The 14,187-nt window shown below is 25.4% G+C and overlaps 1 protein-coding gene across 1 annotated transcript in view; it reads left to right on the top strand.

Annotated features, from left to right (window-relative positions):
• LOC113554740 (cubilin) overlaps nucleotides 1-14,187 on the top strand; it is a 31,284-nt gene that overhangs the window by 16,808 nt on the left and 289 nt on the right. The window contains exons 39-60 of the mRNA XM_026958706.1: nucleotides 77-255; nucleotides 940-1,188; nucleotides 2,231-2,395; nucleotides 2,542-2,747; nucleotides 3,806-3,980; nucleotides 5,229-5,414; nucleotides 5,482-5,576; nucleotides 5,652-5,831; nucleotides 6,402-6,809; nucleotides 6,938-7,081; nucleotides 7,145-7,307; nucleotides 8,095-8,286; nucleotides 9,796-9,937; nucleotides 10,006-10,262; nucleotides 10,698-10,918; nucleotides 11,643-11,808; nucleotides 11,877-12,088; nucleotides 12,801-12,954; nucleotides 13,263-13,435; nucleotides 13,497-13,659; nucleotides 13,731-13,871; nucleotides 14,063-14,169. Coding sequence (XP_026814507.1) covers nucleotides 77-255; nucleotides 940-1,188; nucleotides 2,231-2,395; nucleotides 2,542-2,747; nucleotides 3,806-3,980; nucleotides 5,229-5,414; nucleotides 5,482-5,576; nucleotides 5,652-5,831; nucleotides 6,402-6,809; nucleotides 6,938-7,081; nucleotides 7,145-7,307; nucleotides 8,095-8,286; nucleotides 9,796-9,937; nucleotides 10,006-10,262; nucleotides 10,698-10,918; nucleotides 11,643-11,808; nucleotides 11,877-12,088; nucleotides 12,801-12,954; nucleotides 13,263-13,435; nucleotides 13,497-13,659; nucleotides 13,731-13,871; nucleotides 14,063-14,169 — 4,078 coding nt within the window. The remainder of the gene's footprint in view (nucleotides 1-76; nucleotides 256-939; nucleotides 1,189-2,230; nucleotides 2,396-2,541; nucleotides 2,748-3,805; nucleotides 3,981-5,228; nucleotides 5,415-5,481; nucleotides 5,577-5,651; nucleotides 5,832-6,401; nucleotides 6,810-6,937; nucleotides 7,082-7,144; nucleotides 7,308-8,094; nucleotides 8,287-9,795; nucleotides 9,938-10,005; nucleotides 10,263-10,697; nucleotides 10,919-11,642; nucleotides 11,809-11,876; nucleotides 12,089-12,800; nucleotides 12,955-13,262; nucleotides 13,436-13,496; nucleotides 13,660-13,730; nucleotides 13,872-14,062; nucleotides 14,170-14,187) is intronic.

Below are 14,187 nucleotides of genomic sequence, written 5' to 3'. Positions count from 1 at the left end.
TGGATTTATTGTTCTGGTGAAAAATTTAAAGTATTTATTAGTTCTGCAATAATTAAAATTTTGTGTATAACTTTAGGTGTGAAAAGGAATATCTTGAATTTAGAGATGGTGCCGCTCGATTTTCGAAATTGATAAATCATTTTTGTGGAAATAGTCAAGTTCGAGATATCGAAACAACCGAGAACTTTTTGTACATTAAGTATTTCACGGATTTAAATATACCTAACAATGGTTTTAAATTGAATGTCACTATAGGTATTAATTATTATAATATAATTAAATTAATTTTATTATAGCTGCACCAATTTTGAGAATGGTGGCGGTTAAAAAATTTAGTAAAATAATACTTACACGTTTTTAACGTTTTGTTAAATCTTAGTTGAAGATTTATTTTAAGTCTTTTAAGATAATAATGGAAGTATAATTTTAGTACTTTCTAAACCATGAAACGAACAAACATACAAATTGCTTGATTCATATTTTACCAATGATTCAGTTTATACTAAATATGTTATGTTCAAAGTTCATTATACTCAATATGATGATTTTAAACGAGTCTAAGATTAAATATAGATTAGTAAATGTATGAGTATTGAATATGCCCTAATAACTTAACTAGGATCGGATTAATCGTTAAAATACATAGTTATTTTAAAACTCATAATGTCGTATATTTTTAAATGTTTAGATAAAAAATCCAGCATTGTTATTATATATGTGTATACTGTATAATATAAAATGTTCTAAATGTTATGGTATTTATTTTTATAAACATTTTAAAAGCACCATAATATTATTGAGATTGTAATTGAATACTTACAAATAGTTTTGTTTGATTTTTTTAATTTTAATGTTCTATATAAATTATAGTTTTTTGAAATGTATTATTTTTTAGTTATTTTAATGTGGTTTAATATTAATTTTTAATTTATTTTACAGCGAAATGTGGTGGTACTCGACGAGCACGGCGGGGAACAATATCGTCACCGAAGTATCCTGGTTCTTATGAGTCGAACATGGATTGTGAATATCGAATTATCACTGAATCTAGACGCCGTATTGTATTAAAATTTGATACGGTGAGCTTGAGACGGCGGTACCCCAGCATTGGAGGCCCGGAAATGCCAAACAACGATACATACGATGATACGCTGACCATATACGACGTAGAACCGTTCAACAATACCAGTACTTATTTTAGTCACCTATTGTTTTAACATTAGCACTGAGTAATAGTACCAGGGATCGAAAAATCACATGTTCTAACTTTCGATTTTTTCTATCTATTTTTATTATTTTTAATTAATTATTGTAATGCGCGGAAGGTACACGACTATGGCTAAGAACTATATGCCTTAAAAAATCTTAAAATATGCATGCACCACTAAATATGCTTTTAAAATATGCAAGTGATCGGCAAGAAAAACACAAACATTATTTTTAAAATATTTATTTTATATAATTAAAACCATCATACTAATATCTCAGGTCCAGAAAATCTATTTAAAATTAAGTTTTTCCTTATGAAATTATAAAACGTACACCTTTGGTCAATCATGAAAAATATACGCCTATACATATTAAATATACACTCGTATTGTCATAAAACGAATTTATGTTTTATTTAACTATGTTTTAATGAGTATAGAAAAACATGCAAACTCATAGAAGTCCCTAGCCGGCCTAGCCCTATACACGACAGTATAGAGCATTAAGTCGAAATTCCAAATTCGTAATATTATCATTAACACATTAACAACATATTTATCAAATTAAAAAAAAAATCATATTTTCTGAATCTAACTTGTAATTATTGTTATGTGCAAGGCCATTTTTTCTGAGTAAGTTCTTGGTTACACGAAATTCTAATTATTATTTTTCATTGTTTACATTAGGTACTCATTCAAATTATCATTTGAGACTTATATTATTTGCCATTATTGATTTATTGTTTTATCAATTAACTTCATTCGGATTTTTAAACAATAGTATTTAACAAATAATAGAATTAACAGTTACAATAATAAACATTTAAACATTATTTACATTAAAAAAGATAGAGTGGTTATGGTTCAAATGATTACAGATTAATATTAGTTAAGGACATAATACGTATTACAATGGAGGAATTATTGTAAAATTGCAATGACTTAATGGCAAATGAAAGGACTCCTAGAGCTTATACAATAATATGAACCTTTAAAATTATGATATTGATATATTTTTTCAGGGATAGCAATATTAACAATTTTTGGTTCAAATTTACCATCAAACCCCATTAGATCATCTGGTCAAGAATTGGTGATTAAATTCAAATCACACTTAAAAAATGGTCCTTTTTATTTGAAAAATACTGATGCAAAGTTTTTATTGACTTATTATACTGAGTACGATAGTAAGTACTATAAATCATTTATTAGTTAAAATATATTTAATTAAATTAATTAATTGTTTTATAAATGGTTAATTCGAGTATTAATTTATATTTTAGCAATCATAATTTTAACTCATTATATTATAACGTTTTATTATTTTTTATAGGCTGCAGTCAAAATTACGATGTTGAAAGTGGTGAAATAAGTAGTCCTCGATATTCTAGTTTGGATAAAAGACGGCTATACTGTACGTATACAATTACCGTACCCAGAGGACGTATGATAACTGTTGAAATTATCAAAGGAAAATCGATCGCTCAAAGTTGTGACACCTATTCATTACCAGAAAATGACCTTAAAGAAAAACTTATAGTAAGTGTGAAATCATAGTTTGTGATTTAAGAATCAAAAGCTTTATTGTATGCGTATAATATGTTATGCATAATCACTAAAAATAATCACTTAAAGTGATATAACTTCTATTTTATTTTTAGGTTCAAATAATGTACGTATTGGTATACTTTTATTTTATGTTGAAACAATTATTTATTTTAATAAAATGTATTTCTTTAATTTGTATCATCATGTCTAAAATAAAATTTGTTATTGTTAGAGGTCAGATTTTTATGATTTTACATATTTGTTTCTAGTCTATGTAGTTAAATGGGAGTAGAAAATCTTTACGATTTATGAAACACAGAATTTATAAAAAAAAATTTATTTTGTATAAAAAAGTATATTTTAATGGTTAGAGAATATTTAACACGTTAGAGAATATTTGAGAATATTTTTGTAATATCGGCATATAATGAAAATATTTCACGTATATCAGAACTTTGATAAATACAATGTTCACTAAATTATTTATTTCTGGGTTCTAATAAAAATTAATCTCCAGGTATTCCTTATCGATTGCGATAGCACATCGGTTATTTCGTTAGCTGTCACGACTATTCGTCATCAAATAGTCGTCCGTCTCGTCAACAGTATATAGTAATTAATTGTTATTATAAAATTAATTAAACTAAATATATTTAAAATCAAATTAATAAAAAATAAATTTAAACTGAATTTTTTTATACTATTAAATTAATATTTTGTATATTTAAGGACATAAAACATCATATATTTGGTATTTTAAAAAAATATTAAGAGAATATATTGCCTATTTTATGTGACATAAAAACATAATATTTTAAGGATTTTAAGAGAATATAAATCTGACCTCTAATTACTGTTATGAATACAAATACCTTACATTTTACAATCTTAGAAATATATTAGAAGTAGATTTAAATATTTTAATCTAATATTTTTTTTTTTAAATCAAGATATGAGTAAATATATTTATTCTAATACTATACAGCACTTAGTATTTAAAATAATTTAAAGCACAGTACTAATTTATATTGTATTTGATGTAATTAAAGGTTTACCAAGGCAGTAGTACCATAAGTCCCCCATTATGTGTTGATCCTGTTATTAATCCTGTATCAATGAACTATGTTTATGAATCAACTTCGAATGAAATGGTACTTGATTATGGTTATATAAGTGGTATCCAAAGTGGTTTTAAATTGAAATTTTCATCAAACAAACCTTCCAGTAAGTAATCGTTTAAAAGATTTGTTATTATGTATATATATATATATATATATTCTGAATTTTCTATGTACGAGTATTTCAGTAGATCCCATCATAACAATACTATATAATAATTCAAAGAGAAGATATTATGATTTAAATAAATCTAACTAATATTGATTTTTAAAATAAATTTAAGTCAGTCGAACCTCTATTTAATAAACTTGATGGTATTTTGAGAAAAATTCGTTAAATAGAAATGATAATTTTCTTTACTTTAAAAATTAATTTTTATTGTTCAAAATTTATGCAAATATGTATGTTTGATGTGTATAAAAACACACATGTATTTAATAACTGGTATATAATATACAATAATATATAATAAGTATTAATGAATAAACTAAAATAAAAAAATAAATACAAAATTGATAGCATATGTTTACTTATACACTTTCTTAAATATTTTTTTATTATTTGTTGAAGAACTTTTTGGTATTCTGCTGTACTACTTTGCTACCACTCTGACCATAAATTCTTGCACTTATTTAATGATTTAAAGTCATCTGGAACATTTTTGATATACTGAAGTTTACGACAAATAATCTAAATAACACAAAATTGTTTGTTAAATGTACTTTTTTTTCGTTAAATAGAAAAGTTTTTCGAAAGAAAATGTCATGGCTCAATAAAATATTTCGTCACATAGAGAACTTTAAGTTTGTTAAATAAAAGTTAAACGGTATTTCTATTGTATATAATATTATGATTAGTAGACAGTATTATACCCTTTCTCAAAAATGTTTTAATTGACTGTACCTGATACCTGTTATAATAAATATTCCTAGAAAATGTATGAAATTTAATATAATGAACCGTTTAGTGTTAATTGGTAGAATTTAAAAGAAAAAATTATCTGTTATATGATTTTGAATAAATTTAAATTTTATAACAAATGTATTGATTTATCATATCAAACATTTTGTACCAAGTTAAAATTATATATGAATAATCTTTTATCAAAATTACAATTTTTATAGAAAATTATCTACAGTTCTAGAAGTACTTTTTCTAGACAATGGAATATTTCAAAACGTGTGACCTCTAGAAATACTAAGTATATTTTAATCTTAATGTACCTAAATGATTATAAAAAATGTTAAAAAATACATGATAATATTCATAACTTAAATTTATAACTAATGCATTTTGTATTACATATTTTATGTATTATAAATAATTTATTATTATTTATTTTTTTTTTAATAGTTTGTGGAGGCATAGTCGATGCTAGTAGCAATGGTACAATTAAATTACCTATTAAAAATTTAACCAGCGTTCATTGTCAATGGGACTTGACTAATACAAATGGATCTATTGTAATAGAAGCCGATTTTAAAATTAATGAAACAAAAATGACCTGTGGTTATAATTCTCTCTTATTAGCTACCAATGGTAAATATATATTATATTTTATTTTCGTAACCTTTTAAATATTTTATTAACAATATAATCTATTTAGAGGATGAAAGCATGCTACTGAAAAGGTATTGTCCCGTTTCAAACAAAAATGATAAATTTTTTGTTATAAGTCCATTACCAATGATAAAACTTTTGGTAAGAGTTTAAAAAAGAAAATATTTGATTGTTTAAAAATAATTTTTTTAATAATATCTAATTGACATATTTTAGTTACATTCAAATCAAAAAGCTGTTAATTACACGGCAAGTCTTAGTTATTATATTAATATGTGTGGTGGAGTACTATATGGACAAACAATTACCATTACTAGTCCTAATTATCCTAATAACTATAAGCAAATTACGAACTGTGCTTGGTCACTAGTACTTCCCGAAGGTGAAAATGTTAATGTAAGTGTAATGTGAACAGTGTAATGATTAGATTTACAGAATATTCAGTTATTTAATATTTTTTTTTAAAAGTGGAATAATTATTGATACCTATATCAATAATAAAACATTTAGCTATTACTTATTATTATATACATCAGAGTATAGCATTAGATCTTTGTACACGATACTCTGATTATTATTATACTAAACAATATCTAAAACCAATATATTTTCTCCGTAACATAAAAAATATTGAATAGTATACATGTTTGGAGTGGTCGCTGTTATTTGAATATTAAAATATTTTGATTTTTTTTTTTTACTTTTATTTTTTATCGGGTTGCCATTAAAACTGTAACGATTAAAAAACAAAATGTTTTATCCAACCAAAAACATCTATAACATGTTAAAAACAATAATTATTTTTTGAAAATTAGATAATACCTTAATAAATATCGAATATTATATAAACAAATGAATATTATCAGAAATTGCATAAATTGTTTTTATATTTTCATTGTCAAAAAGATAAGATTATTAAACATTTTTATTAACATGTATGATATATGGCTTATATTATATTTTTAGATACGTTTTAATGATATCGACCTTGATGCGTCGTGTGATAATAATTATGTGATAATACATGATGGATCTAGTCCCGAAAGTCCTGTGTTGGGTAAATATTGTGGTAACGTTTTGCCGGAGAATTTAGTGGCTTCTTCAAATGAGATATGGATCGAATTTTCATCTGAGAGTGGAAAGAATAATAAGAAAGGTTTCAATTTAACTCTTGAATCCACACAAAATGGATGTGGCAATGTTTATATTAACGAAAAAGGTAAAATATCCTCCAAAAATTATCCAAACTTATATCCAAACGACGAAGAATGTGAGTGGACAATAGCAGTATTACCAGGCAACAGGGTTAGCTTGCAATTTGTTGAACGTTTTAGTTTGGAACAAAGTGTTAATTGTACTAAGGACTATGTGCAGGTAAGACACTTATATTTCTTTTATCAATGATAAACGTAATTTTAAGTAAAATATGTTAATATAATCAATAGATAAAAATATATTTGAACAATTGAAAAATTTAAATTTGACTTTATTTTATCAAATAGATTTTCGATTTTATTAATAACAACTGGGAGCCACTAGGAGATCGATTGTGTGGTCGTCAAATACCTCCTATATTCAACTCAACGGAAACAAAGTTAAAAGTTCGTTTAAGAACTGATAATGATATTCAAGGTGATGGTTTTAAAGTAAGTAGTCGTTTTATTTTTATTTTAAAACAACTTTTTGTAATTGTTTATATTATAATTTAGGCCACTTGGAAGAGTATTTGTGGTGGTGTTTTTACCAAAAAATCTGGAAAAATAGTTTCACCAAACTATCCTGCACGATATTCAAACAATTTAAGATGCAACTATACCATATTAGCACCCGGAGAGAGTGTAGAATTGACTTTTAAATCATTCGAGGTCGAAGGTAGGCATCTAAATATTGAATACCTAAACTCATTATAAGACAATTAATTCTTTATTTAATTAACTCGTTTTAGTTTAGAAACAAAGAAATCTATAATATTAAACAACACTTAGTTTATGTTTAAATAACCAACTTGCTATATTAATTCAAAAAGTGTGAAATTGTTTTCTTTATATTTCTGACATTAAATAAATTATTATTTCAAAGAAACCGTTTAGTACATCCAATCAATTTTAAAAAAACTTTTAATTATTTTATTTCATGTCCGAATCATATTACGATTAATACGATTGGAAATTCGGATATAATATTGAAATATCATCTATTTAAAAATATTTATAGTTGCACATAATATATAATTATATAGAATTATTACCATAGAATAAAATATTTAATGATTATTTCAGATTTTAAATACGATAATTAGGTACATCTTTAAATTTAATTATTATTTGGAAATTATTTTGTTTGTTTGTATTTCTTTTGTGTACAGATTAAAGTAAAAACAAATATATGATTTAATCATATTACCTATTTAGTGAACTAATAGCATTTGTGGTTGAATCAATATGTTTTAATTGAGTCCAATATGAGTTACCTATATCGTTTTAAAAATGTTAGTACGTAAGAAAATATACAATGGAATTAGTGAAATTAGTGCAAATAGATGAATAAATACATATTACAGAGATGTATAAGATATGTTACATATATTTTAGTTTACGTTTTAATATTAATTTTAATGTTACTAATATACTATGTCACTATGACGTTTTTTCCAATCTAGGTCCTAAATGTCGTTTTGATAATCTAACAATATATGACAAGGTAAGTGATGATCCAACACATCATGTCTTCGGAACCTATTGCGGAGATAATCGACCAAAAACACTTACGTTTATAAATAATGTCATGATGATATTTATGACAGATTTCACTTTAGGAAAAAAAGGATTCGAAATACATTATGAATTACAAGGTAAATGCACTAACTAAAATAATTTTAGTAATTTCTATAATTATTATGGATACGTGTTTATCACAAAAAAAATGTCTGGATTAAAAGCGTATTTTTATTTAAAAAATTGAAGTAATTTGATTAAAAATATAGAAATGTTTATTTTGTTTATATGTTTTTTTATCCGGTAAATATAATATTCTATACCATATAAATATTAAATATTGGTTAAAAACGAAATAATAATTAATTTTATCAAATTATTGATTACATATACAAATATAACTACCTATTTGGTACTTATTCATTACATCGTTTATTGTTGTGAGCCATTATAGTCTCTACATAATTACATGATAAATTTTTGTAATAAATTATACACATTTTTATTTTGTATGGGTAAACTCGTTATGGACAGTTTTAAGAAAACTTTTATTTACCTTAATTTTACACCTTTTTTTTTCGCTTTTGTTTAATGTAGATCACATAATTTAATATATAAAAAATAAATAGTATATTTAATCACATGCAAGTGTTTTATAACGATTTATAGATAAAACCAAAAGAACAATCAATTTTTCTGTATAAATATCTGACAGTAACACTAATTGCGCTTAAAATTACTTTTTTACGTATCAATTTCACTCTATATATTTTAGGGTCGATAGACCAATTATTGCGCTCAAAACATTTTAAAATACCTAAGAAGAATGTATTAGTTAGTTAAAATTATTATATAATAATTGAAAAAAAGTACCAAACTTTTTGTGATTATAATACATAATATTATATAATATAAATTAATAAATAATTTTTTTTCGCATTTAACAAGTTATTTTTTGATCGTCAATTATTCTAAATTATATACCAGTTACATTACATATTAATTCGTTTCATAAAATTCCCTATACTGTTATAAAATATATTATACTCAGTCACTTTAACCAGCAATCAATTGATCAATAAATGAGTTTTAATTTTCAAAAATTTTAGAATGTTATAAAAATGTCATTGGTATACTTGTCATAAAACATAAGCAGCGCAATTGGTATACTGATACAGAAATATTTTATATATTTTTATGCTTTGAGTTATTGAGTTATAAAAGCGCAAACAGTGACCGCAACTAGTAAACACCGTAATTTATATCTAATACGTCGTTGTTAGCTAATTAGATTTTTACGTATATTATCGTATACAATATATAACTTCAAAACTGTTATATATTTGAATTGTTTGAATTTCTATTTTTTCAAGTATACAATTTGTTTTGTTTTTATGAATATATTTATTTATGACTATTTATATCGAAAATTATAATTACATTCAGTTACTTTTCAATTTTCTGATATTCGTTAACCATTGATAAGATAATAATATAACCTTTAATATAATATATTCATCTTTATCAATATTATCAAACCTTGTTAAGACATAAGATTTTTTTTCAATATTTTATTTAGGGGCATAAAAAAATTAACGATAATTATTGTTATTCATTCAAATTTTAAATAATACATGTATTTATAGGATGTGGAAATGAAATCACTACTCCGAGATCAATAAGGTCCCCAATTAGTTTTGACAATCTATTTGGTGTTCATGGATATCCACGTAATTTAAATTGCACATGGATTATTCGAGCTCCACCGGAACAAGTTATACAGCTTGTGTATGTTTACATTTACATTTTATTTTATTTTATGATAGAAAAAATTATTAAATGAGTGTTTTTTACAGTTTTACTAAATTTCGCCTTGAAATTGATTATGATGAAGAAGCTTCTGAAGACGATAGATGTCCAGATGATTTTGTTAAAGTTTTTGATGAGTCTGATATACACAGAAACAATTCTCGAGGTCTTGGAAAATTTTGTGGAGTTTTAGACGATAAATTACCAGAAATTAAGTCTAAAACAAACACTATGTATGTTAATTTTGTTTCTGATAATTCATTAAATGACGAAGGTTTTGTCGCCGACATTTCATTTACGTATGGTAAATATTAAAATTTTTAGGTTTTTCTATTTTTATCGACACTGAAATTATTTATATTTGATATTTTCTTAAGATATTTTGAAATTTAATTAGATTTATTTAATTTTAAACTCATTTTAAATTGTGTTTTATTAACACTTAATTTTTGTAAATGATTTATAATAATAACTTTTTTAAATTTTCTGAGATTACTTATATTAATCATTATAATTTTCTAGTATTAATCTTTATTAAAATAATTTTACTAACACAATATTTTCCAATTTATTCTTATACAATTAATTTCATAGCTTTTAACTATCCATGATATTTTTCATATAAACATTTAAATTCACAGATACAATCGTGGAAATAAGGCACTAATTATTGTTTGATCTTATTACGCTTTAAAAATAAAGTTATTTTAAAATGTATTTTATTTTATTTATTCTTTAGGTGAATCTAAAGGTTGTGGAGGTACTATCAAGTTGAACCAATCAAATACAGCATCTGGATATATACTAAAAGTACCAAAGATGCCAGTAAGAACTTATTTAGATTGTGAATGGCTAATATTAGTAGAGCCGTCATACGTCATACAGTTTCAAATGACCACCTACACAGAAACTCCAAAATGTTCTTTAAACACAACAGACTGTAGATGTAGTTCTATTCAGGTTAGGAATCATTATTTATATTTTATCTTACAATTAGCTTTCGGTGTCACTTATTCTAAATGAGTACCCTCTGTCGGGGACATGTCCTCAATTTGAGAAAGTTGAGAAGGTGTTTGTGATATTAGTATATCATTGTTTCGGCAGCCTAATGCATTTGTCCTTTTGTTTCTGAAAGTAGTAAAATTTAAAAGTCAAGTTTGAGTTTTCAGTCATGACCGGTGTTCTTCGATTGGCGTGCAAGTTTGCCATTAAGGTGACAATCCAACTGGTTTATCAAGGATAATGATCTGGTTATTTTTTTTTAGTAAAAAGTATAGTCAAAAGTTAAATTTAAATGTCTATACTCTGTCCAGTGAGAGAATGCACCGCAACCGACTAAAATCAGTTATTCTGCGCATTCCACAATGATACCCAGCCATAAGTGAACCAGTTTTGATAGCATGGTGACGCGGGGGGATGCACAGAATCGGCGCGTTCTTTCGCCGGACAGACTATAGCTACTAGTGATCATCAATATAAAAATGTACTTAATTGGAATAATTAACACCTTAAGTTTAAATTATCGACGTTATAACTGAACAATATTTATTTTTAGAATATTATTTTTTTAATTATTTAAAATATGTGTAATTAATATACTAAACTAGTTATTTATGCTAGTCGTATTATAAAATGATTTACAGTGTATTTTATGCTATTTAAATGTAAATGTTTTTAATTTTAGGTGTTTGACGGTGCTGGACGTATGGCGTTAAAAATCCGTCAATATTGCTCAGGAAAAGTCGACTATGCTCCATTAGTATCGTCAGGAAGCGAAGCTTTTATTAAATACACATACATAGACACGGACGTCGATGTAAATTTTGAAATAAAGATAACATCAGTGACATGTAATTTATTTGATATTTAAATAATAAATTATGATTATTAAAATATATTTATTTTTATTTTTAAACAGCGGTTTGTGGTCCAACAGCACTGACGGTAACTAATAAAACACAAATTTTAACGTCCCCAAATTATCCATTAGCCAATGAAAATAATTTGATATGTACTTGGTTTTTACAATCGGAACCTCCCAATTCAGTTATTTTGTTACGATTCACTGATTTGGATTTGGGAGATACGAAAGAATGTTTGTTCAATTATTTGGAAGTACACTACACACAGGTAAATATAAAAACATAAAAATACTGTAAAAAAGTAAATCTAAACATGCTAAACAAATATTTATTATTTATTTGGAAAATATATTATGATTTATGAATTGACTTAAGTCATAAAGAAGATCACTAGAAGTCTTATTTTTTAAAGAGTAAGGAGTAATGAAAGTAGTGTTGAAAACATACGATTCATTATAAGTTAATTGTTAATAGATCTTTTAAATAAAAATATAAATTTTTCGTCGCTTTATATTTTGAAAAGTGATGTAGGTACACCAATAGTTTTGGATATTACTCGTAGTTTTGAGATACTGTAAAAAGACAGGAAAATCTCGTATTATTTGACCTCTACCGCTTATAACGATTTAATACTTTAACTACCATACGACTAAAAAATGTATTATAAAAATATAACCGGTGCATACTAATTGATATAAGATATAGCCATAAGTATTCACCATTCTACAGTTACTAATTATTATACTTTTATATTTAAATTAATTTCTTATAAACTATTGGTTTTATTTTTCTGATTTTGGGCACTATAAAGGTCAACATTTTTTTTGGTACTATTAAATATTGTATCATTAAATATGAAGTTGATATTGAATAAATTGTGCATAGTAAAGATTAATTATTGATTTTTGGTAACCATTTTATATATTAATTTCAAATATTATTTAATTAAACTTATATGTTGATCTAAACATTTTTTTTAGTGGGCGGATACCTTGCAATCTAATAGTATAAGAATGTGTCACGAGGATCATGCATTTGATTTTGTGGATAAAATGTTAAACACTGTTAAGTTGAAGCTGTATACAGGTGACCATACAAAATCAAAAGGTTTCAGACTAGAGTACAAAAGTACAAGTATGTTATATAAACTAAATTAAATATTATACTTTAATAAGAGTTTAATAACATTTAATTAATTTATCAGTGGCGATAAACTCAGACTTTTGTTGTGAAGCGAAGTCTAAAATTATTGTTTATTTGACTTATATATTTCATGCTATTAAGCATAAATTATAATATATATAACACTTAATTTAACTTTATTAACTTATTAACCCCCTAGAACTCACCTATAGGTTATTAATTTGATTGATTTCATGTCACTAAAGCTCTAATTTGAATTTTTAATTATTATTTATATTGTAATATATATATATATGCAGGATGCCAAAAAACGTATGATAAACACGACGGACGTATACTTTTTAGTAACAGTGATGCGGTTATGGAAGAGGAATGTGTATTCACGATAAATTTAGGACAGCCAAATTTAACTATTTCTCTGTACATTTCATCGTTTCGTTTTTCGGGTTCGGCTACATCGAATTACCTTAAGGTAACACGGTGTTAAAAATACCATCTATGGTGATAATAATTTATCACAAATTGTATTTCAGGTGTACGACGGATCGAACGTTTCAATGCCATTGATAACCGTATTGAACGACATGCGTATGATTCCTCCTCCTATATTTTCAACTGGTCCATCGTTAACGATGGCGTATAAAACGTACCCGATTCCCGGGTCGTTGGACATGAGTTACACTTCTACAGACAAAGGTAAGATCCTGCAAATCGATATTAATATTACTTACGTGTATATTTCACTGGTGTGTTGTATCCACATATAGGTAGAGGCTGCGGCGGTAGAATGTTTAATGTCAAAGGTACGGTGACAAGTCCAATGTTCCCTAACTTATACAAAGTGAACTCCGTGTGTAGGTGGGATATTGCAGTACCCAAACCAAATTCAGTCAAGATTATATTTGAAGGTGTGTGTAACTGTGTATAATATAAATATTAATTGACTGCTCGTTAGTAAACACGATAGTCGTAAATGTGAACAAAAATATTATTTTTAATCAATTTAAATTTAAAAACCAATTTATAAATAAAACTAATATAATTTTTTTCACATTGCCTGATTACATTATCACGGGCATTTGTTTTTCAAAAATTTTAGTGTTTAACCTTGGAAGAAGAATGACATGCAACACCGATTATTTAGAAATGTACAACGTCGATCAGACAACTGGAGTGTCGTCATTTGTCGCTAAATATTGTGGTGGAGTGAGTACTTTAATATAG

Source organism: Rhopalosiphum maidis, chromosome 2 (assembly GCF_003676215.2).
Source record: "Rhopalosiphum maidis isolate BTI-1 chromosome 2, ASM367621v3, whole genome shotgun sequence".
Classification (NCBI taxonomy): Eukaryota; Metazoa; Arthropoda; class Insecta; order Hemiptera; family Aphididae; genus Rhopalosiphum; species Rhopalosiphum maidis.
The sequence above is the reverse complement of the archived record's forward strand: the minus strand, read 5'-3'. Positions and strand labels throughout refer to the sequence as shown.